At 38.9% G+C, this 23,613-nt stretch overlaps 1 protein-coding gene across 4 annotated transcripts in view; it reads right to left on the bottom strand.

The window, feature by feature from the left end:
• Positions 1–725: 725 nt before the first annotated feature.
• Positions 726–23,613, bottom strand: part of LOC107739549 (plectin-like) — a 101,274-nt gene continuing 78,386 nt past the window's right edge. For 3 of the 4 annotated variants that reach the window (XM_016551696.1, XM_016551697.1, XM_016551699.1), the window contains 20 exons: positions 21,765–21,842; positions 21,443–21,604; positions 21,216–21,320; positions 20,768–20,863; positions 20,499–20,624; positions 20,137–20,289; positions 19,661–19,815; positions 19,305–19,431; positions 18,525–18,708; positions 18,183–18,215; positions 17,070–17,227; positions 16,677–16,855; positions 16,122–16,260; positions 15,638–15,994; positions 15,402–15,485; positions 15,227–15,331; positions 14,968–15,066; positions 10,126–13,470; positions 7,330–8,908; positions 726–6,567 (listed from right to left, as the gene is read on the bottom strand). In XM_016551696.1, the coding sequence (XP_016407182.1) occupies positions 1,838–6,567; positions 7,330–8,908; positions 10,126–13,470; positions 14,968–15,066; positions 15,227–15,331; positions 15,402–15,485; positions 15,638–15,994; positions 16,122–16,260; positions 16,677–16,855; positions 17,070–17,227; positions 18,183–18,215; positions 18,525–18,708; positions 19,305–19,431; positions 19,661–19,815; positions 20,137–20,289; positions 20,499–20,624; positions 20,768–20,863; positions 21,216–21,320; positions 21,443–21,604; positions 21,765–21,842 (11,994 nt within the window). In that variant the 3' untranslated portion in view covers positions 726–1,837. The other variant, XM_016551698.1, reaches the window with a different exon arrangement.

The following is a 23,613-nucleotide window of genomic DNA, read 5'->3' as shown; positions in this document are numbered from 1 at the left end:
ATCGGATTGGAGAGACTGAAGCAGATTTTCTTTTTTGTGCCTTTGAAATTCAGTCTACGTTTCCAATTTTATGACTACAGTTTTAGTTATGGCATGATTTGTTAAATTACAGAGACCTTGATCTTGTAAACATCTACATTCAGTTCAAAGATCAATGTTCAATTACTTGTAATGCTTGTCAGTAGGCCTACATCATTGCACCAACACACAAGGCTGTATTGCAAATGATATACGAAGTGAATGTACTGTGATTTACACACCAGTGTTTCTAGTACTACACTAAAACACTTACGATTTAGTGTTCAAATTGACCAGTAAGGGTGAATATCAGTTGACCAGTCTGATTTCTTCTATAGACCATTAGCGTTTTTAATTCTAATAAACCAAATAAATCTAACAATTAATAAGCAAAGCTGAAAATGGAGCATAAATAAAGGTAGTGGAACATGTCTGTTGGTTGAAAGATCACACTGACTGTGATTCGTTTGAAAGGAGCAATCCATTCCATACGCTCTAAACACACAGGTGGAGTTCAAGTGGCAGTGAAAGATAGGGAGCCATTTAGTGATTGAAAACAAAGCAAATTATCATAACAAATGGAGACTTGAATTTAAAAAGGTAATCTGGGCATATTCAAGATATCATCATTCTGTAGTAGACACAGAAAGACACCTACTGATAAAAAATGAGACCCATTATTTTTGATATTAAGAGGCTTTCATTTGATAACTACACAGTGCATGAGTTTTTCAAAAAAATAAATAAAAATGTTTGAATTGACATTATTGGCCAGGCTAGTTAATATTTAAACAGAGAAGGGAGTGTCCCATAGGCTACTTTTATGCAACAATAAACAATGAAAATCCTACATTGTTACGTTCTATATAATCCGCAATTAGACATAATTATTGTCTTTAGGCATTAAGTCTAATGAGGGTGCACATTACATTTACAAGAAAATTAATGTAGACGCCACACAAGGTTAAGGCGGAAGTGAGGTCCCCTTTGAATCAGATGAAGGACCAGAGGCAAATTATGGTTGGGATGTGAGCCACTTATTCCTTTTAAAGATGTTTCATTGTCATCTTTAGAGTGATCTGTGGCAAATTCTGCAAGGATCTTTATCTAGTAAGACTGCATAGTTCAGTTTATAGTTTTATAGTTTCCAAATAATGAGAAGAGAATGGATTTCTAAAGAACAATGTCCATGGCAGTGCTGCCAAGACGTTTAATGTTTTGTTTATTGACATGCTCCCAATCATAAGTGTCCAAATGGACTTTATTCCGCTCTGCAGATTGTAACAGCTCCGCCTTGTTTTTTTGTATTTATTTTATTACCATGCTGGCTTAAAATGTTCCGTGTTAAAATACAACAAAATGTGTACAGATACCCTAGGGATCTTTACATAAACACACAAAAATATGTAACAAATAACTTATACATCTCATTTGTAGCATTACTATATCCTCTCCAAGAAATCTAAACATTCTTAAAACTTCAATATTATTAATGTGCCAGTTTACAAGGTAATACAAAAAGAGAGGCTATAAGTATTTAACACTGCTAATAAATGAAAAGACTGAATACAAAAAATGAAAATGAAAATGATTTGCCATGAATGTTGTGCAGAATAAACTGTTTATGATATCATTTTATACTGTCATGTCAAAATGAAAAGGAAAGTGTGAGATAAAAACATCTGTATATTTAACTAAATATATAAAAATGAAATAAAATATTAAAGCCAGTCCTTTATAGCATTATTATTCCCATCATTAAAAAAGCCTATTAGCAATATCATGCAGAGCAGGATAAATGTCCTTTTGTGTACATAAATTAAGCAACTAAAGAGGGCTGAGTTTGTGATAATGTGAATATTCTCTTTTCATCATAGCAACAGTTCCTGCCTGATGCTAAAGCTAAAAGGGCTTGCTTTAACTCATCCATCTGAAGTCCACCATGTGCCCCTGAATCATAACGACGGCCATAGCTAGTGGGGCTGTAAGATGAGGAAAAACCCATGGAGAAACCTGAGCCTGTAGCATCAAAACTTCCCCTTCTAGAGCCTGATCTTGAACCAGTTCTGGATCCAGACCTAGACCCTGAAGTTGATCCAGAGCCACTGATGCTGTATGGGCTGTAAAGGCCTTTACTTGACTGAGAGGATGCCTCTAGCAACCTCAGGCCAGATCCTTCCTCGATCATGCTTCTGTCCATGGCATCCTTGTATGAGATCTTGAGTTTTGTTTTGGGGCAGGTGAGGTATTTTGAATATCCACTGACATCTCTCAGTTTCTGTGCAGTGCGTGCATCCAGAGTGCCCTTCTTGACAGCATCATCCAATGATACTCTTCCTGAAACATCCGGTTCAATTAAACCACCTGTTAGGTACTGGACTTCAAGGAACCGTTGGCCAGCTTCATAGTAGAGCCAACCCTTCTTTAAGGCTTGAGCGGCAGACATTTTGGTTTTGGTTCTTGGATCTTCAAATCCCTGAAAAGCTTTCTGAGCTAGGTTGATACGATCAACCATGATCTTGTCCACCAGCCCTTTGTTCACTGCATCAGCAACAGAGAATTTCTCTCCAGTGTTTGGGTCAATAATTCCTCCTGTGCAGGCTTGTGCTTCAAGTAGTCTTTGACCAGTGATGTTGTCAACTAGATTCCGATGCATAGCCTCCGTAATTGACACCTTTTCCAAAGTATCTGTATCTAAGATTCCAGCCACTGGTCCAGTTTCCTCGGCTGGATCAGTCCAGGTTGTAGCCGGCGTCTTTATGGATGGAATTGGACTCATGGGATAGGATGAGTTGGATCCAAAGGAAGATGATCGAGATCTGAAGCCACTCATATTACCAGAGAGCATGTCTGCAAATTCAGTGATGGAAAGGGTACCAGCACGGTACTGGTCTAAAGCAGACTGGTCTATGAGGCCCTTGGAGATTGCATCATCAATGTCATACTGCCGTCCAGACCTTCTGTCAATGATCATAGACTTAACAACACCATCTGATGATGAGGTGGTAATTTCTTCCCATTCACACTCCTGCTCTGCAAGCTCAGTGTATGTTTGATGGTCAATGAGTCCTTTGCGGTATGCCTCATACACAGACATTTCTTTTCCCGTTTCTGGATCTACGATGACAACTCTACGTTTGCGGACTGAAGACTTAGAGGATGTCTTTCTTTCCCGTTTCTTTTCTTTTAGCAGTAAAAGAGAAAGTCCAGTTTCAGGGTCTGTTATGCAGCGCTCCATGAGCTGGAGATAGGTCAAATTCTCCTCTGTGTTTGGATCGAAGAACCCCTTTGTGTCATCAGAGGGATCTGTGAGAATACTATTCATCTCCTCATCAAAGAGACCCCGTTTGTAGGCCATTTCAACAGGCAGGCGATGGCTCTCTTCAGGATCAATGATTCCACCGGTGGCTATTTGAGCCTCAAGCAGACGGATACCATGGTCTTTTAGAATAAGACCTTTCTTCATAGCCTGGAACAGGGAGATCACCTTGCCAGAGTATGGATCTTTGTAGCCGGTCACAGCTCGTTCAGCAGAGAGGAGCTTATCTTTAAATTCTGGTCCCACGACTCCCATTTTTACAGCTTCATGGACATTCATTTTGAGATTTTTGATTGGATCAATCACATACCCAGTAGCTGCCTGAGCCTCCAGAAGTTCAAAGGCAGTTCCTGGTCTGATCATGTTCTTTTTCATGGCTTGGTAGACTGACAGTCGATCTTTGGTAGCCTCTACATAGACACCTGCAATAGAGCTGATGCCTTCGAGATATTTCTTCAGGTCTTTACTAAGGTCCTCTACAGAAATGGTACCCTCCATGAGTGCGGTGTAGGTTTTCTGATCAATAATTTGAGAGCGCAACAACTCATCTGGGGTGATCTGCTTTCTAAGGCCCTTAAATAGAAGTCTCTTGTCTGCCAGAGACAACAATCGTAAGCCACTCTCTTTGTCAACTTTGCATCTTTTAAGAAGTAGTGCATAGGACAGCTTTTCATCTGTCGTAGGATCAGCAAACTGTTTGACATCTCCACTTGGATCAGATATCCTGTCACTGGTTTCTTTGTTTATGTAACCACGTTGCATGGCGACATCAATTGGGAGGTGGAAATAGTACTCTGGATCCATGAGGCCACCTGTTGCTACCTGGGCCTCCAAAAGCTTCAAGGCATAATCCTCAGGCACGAGGTCCTTTTTCATGGCTTGGAATAATGAAATGACTTTACCACTATAGGGATCCTTGTAACCTGTGACTGCTCTTTCAGCAGACAAGAGTTTGTCATGGATCTCTGGGCCAACGAGACCCTTCCGGACGGCCTCATCAACTGTCAACAATTCATCTTTCACAGGGTCAGTGATGAATCCTGTTGCTGCTTGTGCCTCCAACAGATCTATGCCAATGTCAGGTTTTATGAGACCTCTCTTCATGGCTTGGTAGATACTAACCTTAGCATAGTTATCTGAGAGTATTCCAGCAATGCTGCCTGTTCCAAAAAGATACTGCTTCACACTTGGCATCTCCATAACCTCCCGGATCGTTTTCTTGCCTTGTTTGAGCAGGTTGTAAGTTTCGAGGTCTATAATGCGAGCTCTGTAAAGTTCATCAATAGTAACCCGCCGTCTGATGACATCACACGACATATTCTGCTCAGTCTTGATGATCTCTCTTTGTTCAATAATTTCAATTATAATAATGACCATTCTCTCTTTTGTGATTTTGCCTGAGCGGTACTGTTCAAGAAGACTTTGTTTTTCTTCTTCTGGAAGCAAATCTGATTTCATGACTTCCCATAATGTCACTTGTTTCCCTGCAAAACTCTCATGTGGTATGTCAATTTGAGTGCTAGCTAAGTCCATTTGTGCTTGCTCCTCAGTGTAAACATAGGATTTCTCAGCTTTCTCTGGAGTCTGGGCTTTAGAAAGTGGCAACAAGACAATTCCAAATTCCGGATCGGTCATGCACCTCTCTTTCAATTGTTTGTATGTGACATTCTCATCTTTGTTAGGGTCAGTGAAACCTTTGATGTCATCTGTGGGGTCTTTAAAAGATTTGGATAATTGCTTGCTGAAGTAGCCACGATGAATGGCTACATCACTGGGAAGTCGATGGCTATTTACTGGATCAATTATTCCTCCAGTAGCCTCCTGAGCCTCTAGAAGAGGTATGGCATGTTCTCTTAGAACAAGCTGTTTTTGCATTGCTTGAAGAAGAGAGATCTTATTACCAGTGTATGGATCTTTGTAACCAGTAACAGCTTTCTCTGCAGATAGCAGTTTCTCATGAAGCTCTGGACCGACAATGCCAGCCTTGACAGCATCATCCACTGTAAATGTCTCATTCCTGATGGGATCAACTATGTAGCCAGTAGCTGATTGGGCTTCTAGCAGGGACAGACCTGTGTTTGGTGTCAGTAGTTTCTGCTTCATGGCTAGGTAAATGCTGAGTTTTTCCTTGTTTTTTTCTAAAAATACCCCAGCAATACAATCAGAACCTTGCAGGTAGCGTTTGATGGAGTCACTAACTTCTGCAGGTTTATTTTTGCCTTGTTGGATTTTTTCATAGGTATCCTTGTCAATGATTTTAGATTCAAGCAAGGAACTGGCTGGTACAGGACCTCTGAAACCTTCAAAGTTGTGCTGTCCCTTCTTTTCTTTTTCATCCACTGTAGCGATCACAATCTTGATCAGTTTTTCAATAGTGATTTTCCCTGATGTATACTGCAGAATAAATTCAATCCTTTGTTCTTCTGTGAAATATTCAGAGTTGATAATCTCCCAAATGGTGATTTTTCTTCCTTTAAAAAGTCCACTGTGTAACTCAACCGTAGCATGGCTCAAGGTCTCTTTAGTTTGTGCGTCAGAAACTGGTTCCATTTCCTTTGACTTGATTGCCTTTTCTTTTAGTGGCAGCAATGGGAGACCAGTCTGCTTATCAGTGATGCATCTTTTAAGCAGTTCAGCATAAGTGACATTTTCTTGTGTGTTAGGGTCAACAAATACTGTATTGGAGTCTGATGGGCTGCTTAAGTTTTGGTTCATCTCCTCATTTAGGTAACCACGTTTATATGCAATTTCTGGAGTTATGCGGTAACTTTTCTCAGGGTCAATAATTCCTCCAGTTGCAAGTTGAGCTTCCAGCAGACGGACACCTTGGTCTTTCTTAATGAGATCTTTTTGCATTGCCTCAAACAGGGATACAGTTTTTCCAGTATATGGATCTTTGTATCCACAAACAGCTCTTTCTGCAGACAACAATTTCTCATGCAGCTCTGGGCCAACAACACCACTTTTGACTGCTTCATCAACTGTGAGCTTTTGATTTTTCACTGGATCAATTATGAAGCCTGTTCCGGCTTGGGCCTCCAGAAGGTTAAGTGCAGGCTCTGTTCCAAGTAAGTCCTTCTTCATGGCTTCGTAGAAAGACATCTTTTCAGAAGTTGACTCAATCTGCACTCCAGCAATACTGTGTGTCCCCTTTAGGGCTTTCTTGACGGGTTCAAGCTCAGACACCTCTTTAAGTGTAGCTTTTCCATTGTGCAATTTGTTGAATAAATCTTTATTAAAAAGTCCACTGTGTAACTCAACCGTAGCATGGCTTAAGGTCTCTTTAGTTTGTGTGTCAGAAACTGTTTCCATTTCCTTTGACTTGATTGCTTTTTCTGATAGTGGCAGCAATGGAAGACCAGTCTGCTTATCAGTGATGCATCTTTTCAGCAGTTCAACATAAGTGACATGTTCTTGTGTGTTGGGGTCAACAAATACTGTATTTGTGTCTGATGGGCTGCTTAAGTTTTGGTTCATCTCCTCATTTAGGTAACCACGTTTATATGCAATTTCTGGAGTGATGCGATAACTTTTCTCAGGGTCAATAATTCCTCCAGTTGCAAGTTGAGCTTCCAGCAGACGGACACCTTGGTTTTTCTTAATGAGATCTTTTTGCATTGCCTCAAACAGGGATACAGTTTTTCCAGTATATGGATCTTTGTATCCACAAACAGCTCTTTCTGCAGACAACAATTTCTCATGCAGCTCTGGGCCAACAACACCACTTTTGACTGCTTCATCAACTGTGAGCTTTTGGTTTTTCACTGGATCAATTATGAAGCCTGTTCCAGCTTGGGCCTCCAGAAGGTTTAGTGCAGGCTCTGTTCCAAGTAAGTCCTTCTTCATGGCTTCGTAGAAAGACATCTTTTCAGAAGTTGACTCAATCTGCACTCCAGCAATACTGTGTGTCCCCTTTAGGGCTTTCTTGACGGGTTCAAGCTCAGACACCTCTTTAAGTGTAGCTTTTCCATTGTGCAATTTGTTGAATAAATCTTTATTAATAACTTTTGCATCCAGAAGTTCAGACGCTGACACTGATGATCTCAAACCATCAAATGCAGGTTCCTTCTTGTTCTCCTTGTCCTCTACAACAGTTATTACAATTCTAATGATTTTTTCAACTGTAATTTTGCCTGTCTTGTATTGACGGATAAGATCCTTTCTCTGATCTTCAGTGAAGTACTCAGAGTTTATGACCTCCCAGATCGTGACAGTCTTTCCTTTGAATCTTCCAAATGGAACTGTTAAGTTAGCCTTACTAAATACATCTTTAGTTTCCTCATCGGTATAAGTTCTTTCAATTTGGGCTGCTTGTTCTGTGATTGGTAGTAATGGAATGCCTGTCTCAGGATCTGGTTTGCATCGCTCCAGCAACTCACCATAAGTGAGGCTATCCTGAGTGCTGGGGTCACTGAATGCTTTTTTGTCAGCAGGAGGGCTAGAAAGAATTTTGCTTAGGTATTCATCGAGTTGACCTTGTGTGCATGCCATTTGGACAGGTACACGGTGGCTATTGACAGGATCAATTATCCCACCTGTTGAATATTGAGAATCAAGAAGTTTAGTGGCCTGGTCCTCTGCGATTAAACCTTTTTTCATTGCTTCAAATAGTGATATTGTATCTCCAGTGAATGGATCTTTGAATCCTGTGGCAGCCCGTTCGGCAGATAACAACTTGGTGTGCAACTCAGGTCCAATCAAGGTATCCTTCACAGCTTCGCTGACAGAGAGTCTTCTGTTCTTAATGGGGTCAATTATGTAACCAGATGCAGCTTGGGCTTCGAGAAGCATCAAAGCTGTGCTTTGTGGAATCTTCTTGTCCTTCATAGCTTGATAGATACTCATTTTCTGGTTGGGTTCAACTATTACACCGCCAATGCTGTCTTTGCCTTTTAGGCACATCTTGACCTTGTCATTCTTAGAAAGCTCTTGCACAGTTGTTTTGCCTTTCTTAAGCTTGTCAAATTCTTTTTTGCTAAGCACACCAATCTCATGAAGTCTGCTTGCAGGCACCCTCTCTCTAATTCCATCAAATGCCAGGGGTACATCTTTTTTCACACCATCCAATTCTGTAGAGCCATTTAGGACCTTCTTTGTTGTTTCTACCATGGTCATTTGAACTAACTCTTCTTCAGGGACCTTGTCAGTTTGAATTTCAATCTCCTTGGTGTGGGATGGCTTTTGTGAACTCTGAAGCTGCTGGAGTTTTTCTCGCAAGTTCTTGTTTTCCTCTGCCAAAAGTTTCTCTTGTTCAATTCTTTTCTTTTCAAGTTCTAGCATTTCTTTTTGCTTGGTGTGCATCTCTTCCTCAGCATCCTTTTGCTTTTTGATAGCAGCATCCATGGCAGCCTGCAGTTTCTTTTTCTCCTCCTCCATTTGCTGCTTCTGACGCTCCTGTTCATTTTTGAGTGCTTCAGCCTTCATCACTTCATCTTCAAATAACTTCTCCAACTTTTTTTTCTCTGCCTCAATAGCTTTCTCTTTCTTCAGCAGTGTCTCTTTTTCTGCTAAGAAAGTTTGCTGGAGGATAGTCTTTTCCTGCTGTAACTGTTCCTGTTGTACATTGGCCATCTGTGATAAAAAGGTATAAAACAATAATTATTTCAATGCATGACACAGCAATCACCGTACAAGGAAAAATATAACTGCACAAATCAAATCCAAAATTCTGTCATTTATATAGATAATTTTACATTTTGAGATGCAGTTATATTTTTCTTATATAATTACACCATACCTTGCACCTGTCAGTGTACCTTTTAATTAATCTCTCTTGTATGCTGTGGTGTCATATTTATATAGTGTGATGTGTTCATGTGATTCTATGGTTACAGTGATTTCCATTGAAAAGACAATTAAGTAAACGCACATCTTAAAGGTATGGTTTACCTAAACATTAAAAATCAGTCATCATTTACTCACACTCATTTGTCACAAACTTACTTGCTTCTGTAGAACACAAAATATCTTGAAGAATGTTTCAGTTATTTTTTTCCATAAAGTCAGTGGGTTGTAAAATAACATTGGACCTACTGACTTTCACTGTATAGAAAAAATACTGATACATTCTTTTAAATATCTTTGTTTGAGTTTCACAGAAGAAAGTCATACAGGTTTGGAATGTGAGAAAATGATGAAAGATTTTTTTTAGGTGAACTATACCTTTAGGATAATTGTCTTTTCAATGGAAATCACTGTAACCACAGAGTCCAATTAATACAGTACCATATATAAATGACAACTTCACTGCATACTACAATAGAGATTAATCAAAAGGTACACTAATATCTAACGTAATAGCTGAAATACAATTAGTTCATTTAATAAATAAATTATAGAAATTTTAGAAAATTACAACACATTATAGTGTCTAAGTTACAGACATTATATTAATAAAAAAATAAATAGTGATACCAATACCTTGCAAATATGGGCTGTACAACATAACTGTATATTAAACTGCATTTATACTATTCAGTAATTATTTATACTGTATCATGGACACTGTAATATAAAAGGGGACCAGAACATCTTTGTTCATGACAATCGCAGGCTTTGTTATTACTGTGACTGGCAACATGCAATTTCCATGAACAAAGGTTCAGAAGTTGTATGAAAACTGTTAATTGTTAATTAAGGGGTTTAAGGATAAGATGTAAAATAATTCCTAATTAATGCTGTTCAGTTGCTTTGACACAATCTGTATTGTTAAAAGCGCTATATAAATAAAGGTGACTTGACTTGACTTAAAACACTAGGCCACAGTACTACAACATATAACACAATACCTCTTTCGATTGTTTTTGTAAGTCAGCTGCCTCTTTTTTCAGTTTTTCCTTTTCTTTCTCAAGCTCTGCAATTGCTTTATGCAGATCATCAGCATCTTTTTTGCTCTGCAGCCTCTGTACTTCCAGTTTCTCAACAACAGTATGTTTTTCTGAAGTCTGTTTTTCTGTCTCTTGTAGGCGGGTTTTGATTTCATCTGCTTGTTTCTTGAATTTATTGGCTTCATCTTCTGCTTTTGACTGAGCATCACTTAGCTGTGCCACCTTGATCTTCAGTTTTTCAGCCTCTGCGGTAATCTCTAATTGCCGCTTGCGTTCAGCCTCTAAGGATTTCTGGAAACCGTCAGTCTCCTGCTCCAGACGCTGCTGCATCTCTTTTTTGGCCTCCATCAGCTTTTGAGCCTCTACCTGTGCCTGATCTTTCTGTTTCTGGAGCTTTTCAGCTTCAGCCTTTAGTTTTTTGGCCTCCTGAATGGCCTGCTTTTTCTCTTCCAGCATCTTATCAGCCAGTTCCCTCTGTTTGGCAAGATCAGACTCAGCAATTTGTCGTAATCTTGCAGCTTCTTGAGCCTCAATGTTGAGCCGTGCTGCCTCCTCCGCCAATTTTTTCATGTTCTCAGCCTCTTCCTCAAGAAGTTTCTTTGTGTTGTCTTTATCTTTCTTCATAAGCTCTTGGTTTTCCTTTTCAATTTTAAGTTTCAGTTTTAGTAAGGCCTCCATCTGAATCTTGACTTTAGAGAGCTCATCCTCTACTTGTGCCTTTTGCTTCATAGCATCACTGACCTCTTGTTTAAGTCGCTTAAGTTCATCATCAAGGATTGCTTTCTGTTTGTCTGTCTCATCAAGTTGCACTTTAACCTTCACTAACTCCTCCTCAACCGAAGACTTCTGCTTCAGGGTCTTTTCTGCAAGCCTTTTGTACTTGGCCATTTCAGCATCAGCCTCTTGTTTTTGTTTTAAAGCAGCAGCTTCTGCCTCAGCCCGTCTGGAAGCTTCTTTTTCAGCTTCCTTTCTCAGTTTTTCAGCATCTTCCTGGGCTTTTGCCTGTTTGGCAGCTTCAGCTTCAGCTGCCTGCTTTTGACGCTCTGCTTCCTCTGCTTTCTTCTGCAACAAAGCAGCCTCTTTTTCAGCCTTGTCTTTAGCCTTTTCTGCATCTTGCGCCAGTTTCTTTGCTTTTTCAAACTCTTCCTTGAGTTTATCCTGAGACATGCTGTCTTTATTTTGCTGGAGAAGAACATCTTGGGCTTTCTGTTCAGCAGCGGAACACTTTTGTGCAGCCTCTTTTACTAAAATGACCTGTTTCTCAGCTTCTTTCTCTGCAAGCTCCTTCTGCTTTTTGGCACCTACCGCTATTTTTATAAGACGCTCAACCTCCTCTTGAGCAGTTTTGTGTTGCCTTGCTGCCTCTTCTTCTGCAGCTTGGATTTCTTTTACCTTGGCCTCTGCCTCTTTCCTTTTTTTCTCCTCTTCTGAAGCAAGTTTTCTGAATTTCTCTGCCTCTTCCTCGGCCTTCGCTTTGCTCTTTTGTGTCTCCTCTGCAATGCCCTTCAGTTTGTTAAGCTCAAGTTCAAGGTCCCGTTTGCCAGTTGAAGCCTTTTCGAAATTGAGTTTGAGAATGTGGATCTCCTCCTCCACCACTTTCCTCTGCATCAAGGTTTCTTCTACGATTTTCTTTTGCCTGTCAAGCTCAGTGTCTGAAGACTTCTTTAGCTGATCAATCTTTTCTTCGATCTCTTGCTTATGGTGTGCCGCTTGATCTTCAAGAACTTTCCTCTGGTAGGCCTCGTCTTCGGCTTTTCTCTTTAGACGGTCATTTTCAGCCTCCTTCTCTTTCAAAGCAATCTCAGCTTCAGTTTTTAGACGGGTTGCTTCATTGATAGCTGCTAACTTTTCTTTGAGTATCTTGTCAGCCTCTGCTCTCTGGCGGGCAGCTTCTTCTTCTGCGGTCTGCCTTTGTTTCTTTGCTTCTTCTGCAACTGACCTCAGTTTAGTTGCCTCCTCAGCCAGCTCCCTCATCTTGCCTGCCTCAGATTCAAGCAGTTGTTTGCTCTTTTCAGTGGTTGACATAGACTCTTTCTCAGCTTTGGATTTCATCTGCAATAGAACTTCCATCTCCTTCCTAACTTTGACCAGCTCCTCCTCCAGCTCTTTCTTCTGTTTAACAGCAGCATTAACATCATTTTTGAGACGCTGGAGCTCATCATCCAAGACAGTTCTCTGCTGTTCAGCATGCTCAAAATCTGCTCTTAACCGAATAAGTTCTTGCTCTGCTGCAAGCTTCTGTTTAGCTGTTTCTTCAGCCATCTTCCTTTGATTCTCCAGTTCCTTTTCTGCAATCTCTTTCTGTGTAAGGGCAGCCTCCTCAGCTTTTGCTCTCTTCTTTGCCTCCCGTTTGGCCTCCTCCTTCTGTTTCTCTGCCTCCTCCTGAGCTGCAGTTTTCTTATTGGCCTCTTCCTCTGCGTGAAGCCGGAGCCGGAGAGCTTCATTAGCCTTCTGTCTCCATGTCTCTAGCTCCTTCTCTGCCTGCTCTCTCGCCTTATTTGCTTCGGCTTGCTGCTTTTTGAGATGTTCTGCCTCTTCCTGTAGTTGAATGACCATTACCTGCTCATTTTTGAGCGACTCTTCCAGTTTTGCTGTTAATGACAATTGTTTACTCTCAAGCTGAGTGGCTGCAGTCTTCTTAGCCACCTCCTCGACCACTTGAATATGTCGCTGCTTTTCCAGCTCTGCTTGCTTCAGGTGCCTCTCAGCTTCCTCAGCTTGGAGCTTGAGCTTCTCGAGATCCTCAAGGGCCTTCTTCTTCTCTTTGGCAGCATCCTTTTCTGCCTCTGATTTCAGTTTAAGCTCCTCTTCTGCCTTGCGTTTCTTCTGAGTCTCTTCAGCAACTTGTTTCTGAAGCTTTTCTGCCTCGTCCTGCGCTGCCTTTCGAAGTTTGTCAGCATCTGCTGCTTTGTCCCTGAGTTGCTGAAGCTCTGTTTCAGCAGTGTATTTTTGTTTCATCGTCGTCTCCAGCTGAATTCGGATTATACGGATTTCTTCTTCAATTCTGGTGCGGCTTTGCAGGGCTTCCTCTACCTGTTGAGTCTTAGACTTAATTTCCTGCTCTGAAATGCTTTTGAGCTCCTGAAGCTCTCGCTGGATATTGTGCTTCTGTTTCTCAGCATCGACAGCGACATCCTGTCGTTTGCTGACTTCGTCTTTCATTTTCATCTTCAGCTCATTTGCCTCTTGTTCTGCTTTAGTAATAGCTTTTGCGTGAGATTCAGCTAACTGCCTTTGCTTTTCTAGCTCGGCCTGCATCTCGGCCAGCTTTTTCCTCTCTTCCTCCTTTAGTCTTTCGGCAGCTTTCTGTATTAGTGGAGGTAAATAGTAGGGGAAATAGAGACACAGGTAAGCATTTAAGAGTTAGATATTACAGACGCATGTAAGTACATGTAAATGTAAGTACATGGACAAAGTTACGGGCAGTCAGACTAAATAGTTATACTAAATAAAAATCAACTTCTGTAGTTGCAGAAGATTTATGAAGGATAATATAAAGTCACAATGTATGGTATGCAAAATGAGACACAATCACTTGACAAAACAACACTACAGAATGACATCATGCTAATGAGGTGTTATTACTGGATATGGCTTTTTAACTACATAAAAACTTGATGTTGTTTACATATTAAAAATCCTATCTTATAATTTTGAACTTTGTATTCTTAATTTTGAGTTGTGATTTTACTTTAATATTTCACATCAGTGTAAAGGTTTACAGAAGTTGTTTTGAACTTGAATAAAAGATGCGAAATATGGAAATATAGCCTTTTAAAATTTTCACTGAAGAAAAAAGTATTTGAAAATGTATATTTAAGGTATTATCATGCATACAACAGAACAGCTTAGTGATGCAGCAAAAAAAAAAGAATGATACCATAAGGGGGAAAAAATAAGAAAAATACGTCTGATGGATGCCAAACAGTGTAGATTTCGACAAATCCAATAATATATATTAATGCATATATTATTTCATATTTTATTTAATGTATTTCTAAATAATGCAAATGTAATTAATTAACAGGGGGACTGGAAGAGGATAAACATGCATTTTGTGGACAATTTACCTCTTTAGTGCCCAAACATGACAAACATTCATCATGATAAAGCACTGGCAAGCAGTTTAGAGAAGCAAACAAGAAAATAAAGGTTAGAAAGGAAAATGGAAACCAAAATTGTGCAGAAAACAACTACAGAGGAAGGTGTGACAGTCAAGCTGAAGCATACTCAGAGGCAAAATCAACAATCAGAGCACAAAGGAATGATGGGTAAGAATACTGCTTTCTATTTACAAAAGCAACAGATAGAACCAGGAAATTAAACTAGAGAAAAAATGTGGCATCCCTGGTACAGGTTGCACCATGCATTAACATTTATTCTCTGGATGAGAGAATATTTTAAGTTTGCTTCAGGCTGAAGGATACCTATACTAACTGAGAGCTCACTATAATGGAAGAAATATTAAAACACCTCCATAGTAGTAAACAGATAATGAAAGACATACATTGTGAAAGAAATGGGATGTGCTGCACCACTAGCATTATCATTACTGAAGACCAAGGTGAGCACCTCGATCTGTTACATTTTTTATTTTCACAACTTTTACCTCTAGCACATGACCAACAATAGCAAATTTCAGTATTGTGTCACTCTTTTATAACTGTGTCTCGTATGCTTTGTATAGTGAAATGAATACATATTTCAGATGTCCATACATTCATAAACTGAACTACACAGGATCAAGTTAGTGAGTTAAAGTTAGTGCTAGAGTACTAACAGACTTTAGGTTTGGACACTTACCTCCTCATCCTGTAGGCGGCGCTGTGTCTCAATGATGAATTTAATATACTGAGTCGAAAGTGTCATCAGCTCACTGTAGCGTGTTCTCAAAGTCACATACTGAAAGATGTTTTTAAAGTTACTTGGCATATCAAATACGAAATACAATCAAGAAATAAAAGCCCAAGTATAACACGTTAAGATAAACATACAGTAGGTAAATGAATGCATTTAGCAGAATGAGATTCAAAAACGTATGTATATCACATATCAAAGGTACCTCTTGGATGATGTCATCAGATGCAGACTCCATTTTGGTTTTCTTCAGAGGAGAAGCAACGGGCTCCACCAAAGCTTTATACATCACCAGCTGAAGCTCATAATCCTGGATGAGAACATTCAGTCAGACTGCAACTCATAAATCATAAAATATGCATGCAGCGACATTCACACACCTTTGTGGCATCAATGTATGCTTTAGCATATTTCTGGCACTCATCCACCTTGTCCTTGTTCTTCTCAATCTCTTCAAGCAGTTTCTGTACAGTGGATGGACATGACAAAAATAAAATATCCACTACATGATTTTCTAACAAAATATTATAGGATAGTCATTATATAAAGCATTGAGAATGGGAAATTAATCAAAACCCTGCATGTGATATAGACAGATAGATAAATATATAGATACCTTCTCCTTGTTCAGCTGCTCTTGAAGGGCTTTGCTGTCACCTATAGGCACAGCATGAAGTTTGTCCTGCCTTTGCTTGGCATCTGCTATCCAGTGGATAAGCCACTCATAGCTCTGTCTGTAGGCCTGCATCTGCTTGTTTAGAAGGTCAAGTTCTCGCCGCCTTAGCTCAATCTGAGCGAACACAGCTTGCCAACGGTCCTTCAGGTTGCCCACCAGCTGCCTGTAGCGCTCCAGCTCTATGTCCCTTTCACTGTGCAACTGAGACATCTGATCATTCACAGCCGTAGCCCTCTGAAGCTCCTCTTCCAGGCGGTCAAACGTGGCTTGCTTGCTGTCTGCTTCTGATCGCAGTTTCTAGGGTTAAGAAAAAAGGTGAGAAAATTAACATGTTTGTGAGGTCATGTATCATTCAAGTTTAAATTGGTAACCACAAACACAATTTTTCATGCATAATTAGTTTTTTTTGTGAGAGACAATGCACCTGGAGCTGTGTTTGGTTGGCCTCAACGTCTTTCTCATTAACAGGAACTTTGTTTATATCACGCAGTTGGTTTTCGTACTTGTTGAGAATGTCTTCAGCTCCTTGTGTGCTGCGGATTACTATATCAATGGTCTTCAGCCTTTGTGGACAAAAGAAATAGGATAAGCTTTATTTTATATAGAAAGGACAAAAAGATGTGGAAAAGAATAAAACAACTGTACTGGATACTTCTTCTAAAAAAAAGCTGGTGTCAGTACGATTTTTTATTCAGCAAGGATGCATTAAATTGATCAAAGACTTTTACATTCTTACAGAAAATCTATTTCTATTTATTCAAGTTCTTTTAAACTTTCTATTCACCAAAAAAAAACAAAAAAAAACATTTCCACAAAAATTTCAACATTGATAATAATAATTGATTTCACCAGTGATTTCTGAAAAATCATGTAAAAATGAAGACTGGAGTAATGGCTACTGAAATTCATCTTTAGGATTTCATCTCGGGAATAAATTGCATTTTAAAATGGATTCAAATAGAAAAGACTTGAGTCTCACTTGTCAAGATACACAGAGGAAAGACTGTAGACATGCTCCATCTTTTTCTGGGTGATGTCTATTTCTGAGCGCAGGACAGGGGCAGAACTGGACTGCTGAGATGTGGCCAGCACTACTTCACTCTTCTCCACCATCTTATCCAGGTCTTTCTTTATACCCTCCAACTCAGCCTGCACTTTCTGTAGGATGAAGCGAGAATAGTATTAAAGCATGGAAAAATATATATATTAGGATTTCAATTAATGAAAATAAAAATGACTGCAGTTGACATGCACAGGCTCTTCATTTGAGATGCATTTAAAGTTATTTCTTCATCCAAAAAGAGCAAATTCAATGGCATCATGTTCAAACAGATATAATGTACAGTATATTGAATGCAGTGTTTCTGCAGACCTTCTGTTCAGTGGCTCTCTGCGCACAGGCTTTGAGAGGCTCCTTGTCCACCAGCTGTCTGAGGCGGTTCACCGTGCGGCTCTCACAGCCTTCTAGCCTCAGTCTCAGGTCCTTTATTTGGGTGATGTAACTCTTGCACACTGACTCATCCTGTTCCCCTGAATAATTAAAATACTTAGTGTTCAAACAGCTCAAACACTGATCCTAAAATACAATTCGATATCAAAACCACACACAGACTTCTAGGTCTCCTCAGTCATAATAGATCTATGTTGTATCTACAATATAGGCACACTACTGTTCAAATGTTTGAGGTCAGTTAGAATTGTTCATATTTTGAAAGGAGTCTCTTATGCTCACCAAGGCTTTATTTATTTGATCAAAAATACAGTAAAAACGGTAATACTGTGAAAAATTGTTACAATTCAAAGTAACTGTTTCTGATTTTAATACATTTTAAAATGTTATTTATTCATGTGTTCAGTCTTCAGTGTCACATGATCCTTTAGAAATCAGTCTAATATGCTGATTTGGTACCCAATAAAACATTTCTTATTATTATCAAAGGTGAAAAGAAATGTGCTGCTTAAAATCCATTTTTCAGGATTCTTTGATGAATAGAAAGTTCAAAGGAGCTGTCTTTATTTGAGATAGAAACCTTTTATTACATTATAAATGTCTTTACTGTCAATTTTGATCAATTTAATGCATCCTTCCTGAATAAAAATTAATTTCTTTCAAAAATCGAACTGACCCCAAACCTTTAAACAGTATATTTTCACATGAAATCAAGCTGACATAGTTAGAAGCATTTACATTCAAGTGCTTGTGTAGAGAATGTCTCAAGGCTTCAAGTAAATCAGTTCATTTGCACACTTTTAAGTACGTACACTGCATTTCAAAATGTCAAATAGTGAGGAAAACCTCAAAGATGTGGAAATGTCATCACACAAGTGAAAAAAAACTAAAGACATGCTTAGAAACAGCAACACACACTGCTCCATTAGCAACACATTGGAGTCAATGGGGATGAAAGCAAAATGTGATACAAACAATAACATGGTCAAATCATTTGCAGTTTATTAATAAAGAAATCCACACTGTGATCTTTACCCGGTGCGCTTCCCTTTTGGATGGTAACAGGTTCTGAAAAATAAGTCTTGCAGTCATAATGGGAGGTGGACGGAAGGTTCTATCCAGAATTTTCAAACTGCTATCATAAAAACACTTGATCCAGCAGAATAGCAAAGCTCTTGAAATTCCGTAATGCCTTTGTGTTGCATCAAGCATGCAGAAAAATCTGCAGCCGTGCTCAGGGCTATGCCTTAAAACAGGGTTGTTCCTGAGGCCAAGACTGCTTTGTCTGTGTGCAATCACATATACTTGATGAACAGCGAAAGTGGTGGATGGTTTCTATACATATGAACAAACCCGCCGCCCTAACCTGACACCTACCTTGCTCAACAGAGCGTAGCAAGTTATCATAGTGTTGAGTGGCTTTGCTGTAGCTGTTTTCGGCTTGCAAGCGATCGTCAGCACCGAAGAGCTCAGAATCCTGACTGTCACGCATGAAGGCCTGATAGTGCTCCTCCAGTTTCTTCAGGGTCAGTCGATATTCCTCCACTCTCAAAGTCTTAAACTACAGAAAATTAAAGAACAGAACATGTCACCTAATTAATATCCATGAGTGTGTTTATATTGTAATTTTCAGATCATTCATATGCCTCTGCATGCAATTAAATAATGCATAATAATGAGTTCTTTAAAGTGATGTATGATATATCGATATCATATCAATTATAGGCCAATATTAGAGATTTTACTTATGATAGCAATCAAAATATATATTGGCCAGTACTGAATATTTAATTGTGCATGCTCAAATGAACTACTGTTTAAAAGTTTGGAGTCAGTAAGATTTTTTTATGTTTTTGAAAGAAGTCTCTTATGTTCACCAAGGCTGCATTTATTTGATCAAAATATAGGAAAAACAGAAATATTGTGAAATATTATGAAAATTAATTATGACATTATAATATTGTGATGCCTAAATTTTCAAATGATTTTTTTTAAAGAACTGATTTTAGGCATGGAATTTTGTATTGGCTATTTATTGTAATCATTTCCATCATTTATTTTTTAATATATATATTGGTGCATGTGAGTTCTAGTATTTTGTACTAAGACTTTGAAAGTCTCTGAATACCCGAAAAAAGGGGTGTGTGTGTTAGTTACCATGATTAAATTCCAGGAGTTGATTAGCAGGATATCTCGCATGAGGTATTGCCAGGACAGCAGACTCTTCATATCTACATGCAGCTTTTGCCAAAGGACCATCAGCCTCTGAAGACTCGTATCTAACCTAAGGTTCAAAACAGAATTAAAGATAAGGTGGTGATCAGAAGGATTCAGTTTATACTGCAACATTTGCTGACATGAATCACAGCAAAACCACACATCTCGAGTCAAAAGTCAAAGGAAAAAAAGTCAAAGAGATGGGAGTATGTGGAATTTGAGTGTGCTGCCAACTGAAGAAAGGGAGGTCAAATGAGACTAGACTTGTGCACTTGTATCAGGCTGTACTGTGTTACCCAGAACTGACGTCCACGGCCTCTTTGTTGGTGGGAGGGATGATAAAACAGATGGACGGTACTGTGGCCTCATTTCCACTGGAGCTTTGCACTTTCCACTTGTACGGTTGGGAGTTGTTCACCAGGACACACTCGTCTCCTTTATGTACTGTGATCTGGGTCAGAAGGATGAAGGATGTTAATTCTGTAGTGATTAACATGGATTACATTTTGTATTTGATAAGTGCAGTGACTAATAGCAAGACAAGTTATTGGGTGAGGCTGATTGCTTAGCCTCTGTAATAACAAGCTATCCATTGCTTAATTGTAATTTAATATGGAAATCACATTTTTTTAAAAGAGGGACTGTGATATAGCAAGGCAAATAAAAAATGTGGTTCAAAACATTGTTGGCTTGTCCTCAACTGTACCCCCAGGATTAATTCAGCTTCTTTTATTACCAATATACACAAGAAAACAAGCGACAGAGTGTTTACCTCCATTTGTTTGAAGTCACAGACAGCCTGAATGGGTAATTTGCCTTTGACAGGGTAAGCTGTGTTCCTCGGCTTCAGCTGGATAATGGTCTTGGCTCTCCGGTTGAGACCCTCCAGGTGTGTCTTGAATTCGTTTAGCTGTTCTTTTTCTTCCTGAAGGCCAGAGAGACAACTTTGTATATATACTGCATAAACATTTAATTTAATTTAATTTCAAGAATTGAATTAAGAGATTCAAAGGATCTCAAGGAAGGATCTCTAATCTAATGACATAATCTGAATGGTCAAATACATAATCACCCAGCCCTAAATACATTTTGGTGTTTACTGATTTGAAAAATCCCAGTCATATTAACACCCACCATTGCATCCTGTAGCAGATCCTCTAGGCGTGTGACCGTGATAGAGCGGTCACACACATATTTCTTCTTCATCATGTCCTCCATCTTCTTCATCCTCTCTCCAGCCTCTTTAACATCTGAGAAGAACTGTAGAACAGAAAAATTGGTTAGGATATCAAAATAATTCAGCTGAAGCCAATTTTGATCGAGCTGAAGATCTGTTTGCCTGTCTCCATGGGCTCTCAACTGTCAACCAGAATCTATACAAGCATTACGTTTTATTAATGTACCTGGAAGTAAGATGCGTTTTCTTTCAGATGAGTCTCAATGCAGCAGCACAGCTGAAGGATCCAGCTCCACTGAGTCTGAAGAGCTGCAGAGAAAGCCTACAGAGGAACAGATTACATTAAAAGACAGAAGTTCTGCTAAAATATTCAATGAAGTCAAAAGGTCTGAGACCACATCGAAAATCTGGGATTGAAAATAGAATTGAAGCCTGGAAAAAAGAACGTTTCAGAACTTTAAAAAATGTAAAACACAGAAACTTTACAAGCTAAAATAGATGAAAATATTAAAGGTTCTGTAGAAATAAGGTACATTTTCTTTTATTACTCACATTATTTGGCTTTTTTGTCAGCTCTATAATTACATGACTCACATAAATCAAAGACTCATTTACTATAGTATTTTGCTTTGGAGAAACACAAATAATAAATGATTAAATGTAAAATTTTGTACCTCCACAGTTTTCCTGCCAGGATGGCCCTCTTTTAGCAGTTTGTCTCCGGTCACCTGGACGTTGTTCACTCTCTTCTCTCTCTGTTCAAGATCTCGCATCAAACCCTACAGTATAGCACAGGAGCATCAACCGTTATTGTCAAATGCAATTAAAATTACATCATAGCATTAAAAAGGAGCAATTTTAGTGCTGGGCGAATCATGTTCAGATGTGTTGGTGGTCTTACAGAATAGGTATCTTTCTTGGCGGTCATGTTGGAGTTTCGGTCGCTCCAGTCGTAGTTCACTTCCTCCTCTTCTTTCTCATTCAGCCACATCAGCTCTTTTGTGGCAGCTACAACAAAAGCGTGCAGCTGATCTAAACGACGCAGCCGTGACTTGGACGCATTCTGAGAAGGAACAATGAAAACGAGCCAACCAATAAATTGGCAAATTCTATTTCATAAGGTTTTGTAAATTATGAAATTGCTATGAAGACATTTTAAGATCCATAATTAAGATTCAACAAAGGGATCTGAGTGTTTTTTAGTTTTAAATTTAGGAGCATACCAGCAGTTTGGCGTACTGAAGGTCCAGTTTGCCCAAGTATTCACGATAGGCTTCCTTACTGACTGAAGTCAACTGATTCTGAGAGGAGAAAAAATTATGTTGGTTTTGTGATGTTGGTTTTCCATATAAAGTTCAGTTTAGACATTCTTAACTCATATATGGAGTGTAAGTTAATATTTAATTATTAACACTGTTTAAAAAGCATGTATGATTTACAGTGTTGGGAGTAACGCATTACAAAAGTAATAATATTACAGTAGTATATTACTTTTTGCTGTAACGCAGTAATATAACGCATTACTAATACAATTTGGGTAATATTATTACTCGTTACAATGTCAGTAACGCAAGTTACAACAACATATTTTAACTCAAAATTAAGTGGTGAATTTACCAACACAGCAAAACAGCACCAGAGAAAAAATTCCGCGGGTAAAATAGTTCGTCTATTTCCTGTTGCTGGAATTAGATGGTTGAGATGACTGCAGAGAAGGATTCTACATTTGTGAGATGGACCACTGACACTGTTATTTTCTGTTCATCGGAGAAAAGGATAAGAATGCATGGTGCAATATGTGCGAAACCAAACTCCCAACATGGAGAAATAGCACGAGTAAAACCTGGAAACACCTGGACTGGTGCCACTAACACTAAGCTATCGGAGAGAGCTGCGGGGGTTGGAGAAGTGAAAAAAGGCATTCATATATAAAATGAATGAATATGCAAAATATTTGACTTAAATAGCCTAATTAACAGATTAACAAAACGAAAGGAAAAGACTGAGAGATAGGCTATGCTGCTGAGTTTGGTTCATCTGCTATTTGTGTGGCGCGGCGCTCTACGAAAGTCCACGGAAAGGAAACCGAGATGACAGAAATAAAGTAAACACATCGCAGTTTCGAATGATCTGTATGACCAAAAATAACAGAGTATTTTTTTGTTGTTTGTTTCCGCTGTTCGATCGCGCCGGCGCCTCACGCACACACATACAGCATTGCAAACGTTGCAGCCTGTTCATTATCAGAATAAAATACAGTCAACCAAACATAGATACACTGGTTAATTTAAATAGTGCGTAGCCTACTGCGTAGTACAATCCGTGTCGATCAGCCTGAGCTCGGGCCAAACACACATTTGCTCATGTGACCAGGATGTTTTTTAAGTGCGTTAAGTAAGCTTGGATTACATAAAGCATTCAAATACATCGCAAATATGGACACATTTAATGGATTAATGCCGAATGAGAGAGGTAGGCTGCGCGAAACGCCGTTTGCTTTCAGTTTCGCATTGAATTAGCCTAATTCATTTTGGCTTGTTTAGCAACTTATATTTTTCATTCTTGTTTTCTTCTGAAACCGTTCAAAATAGCCTATAGGCTAGGTATTGTGTTTATTGTTTGTACATGATAATATTTCGCTTTATTTACCAGTGTTATTTATGAATGTAATAATGCGATTTGTGCTTACTATATTTTTTTTAACTAAACTACAACGTAACATTAATGTAGACCTACATACCGGTATCTAAATATAATTTCATATATTTTATGCTATATAGACCTACCACATTACACTCCACTGAATGTAGTATGAACAGCAATAAACTACATTTTGGCATTTTACAATACTTATGTGGATATTTTGGATGAAAGTAACTCAAAAGTAACTCAAAAGTAGTGTAATGCATTACAATTCAGAGACAGTAATATTGTAATGTAACTAATTACTTTCAAAAGACAGTAACTAGTAATATATAATGTATTACATTTTGGAAGTAACTTGCCCAACACTGATTATAATAGACTGAATCATGCCGTTAAAGAACGCACTCTAAATGCGCGCGCGCGCGC

The sequence above is a fragment of the Sinocyclocheilus rhinocerous genome, unplaced genomic scaffold (assembly GCF_001515625.1).
Source record: "Sinocyclocheilus rhinocerous isolate Xijiao unplaced genomic scaffold, SAMN03320098_v1.1 scaffold314, whole genome shotgun sequence".
In the NCBI taxonomy this organism is placed as follows: Eukaryota; Metazoa; Chordata; class Actinopteri; order Cypriniformes; family Cyprinidae; genus Sinocyclocheilus; species Sinocyclocheilus rhinocerous.
Note: the sequence above shows the minus strand (reverse complement) of the source record. Positions and strands in the feature narration are given on the sequence as shown.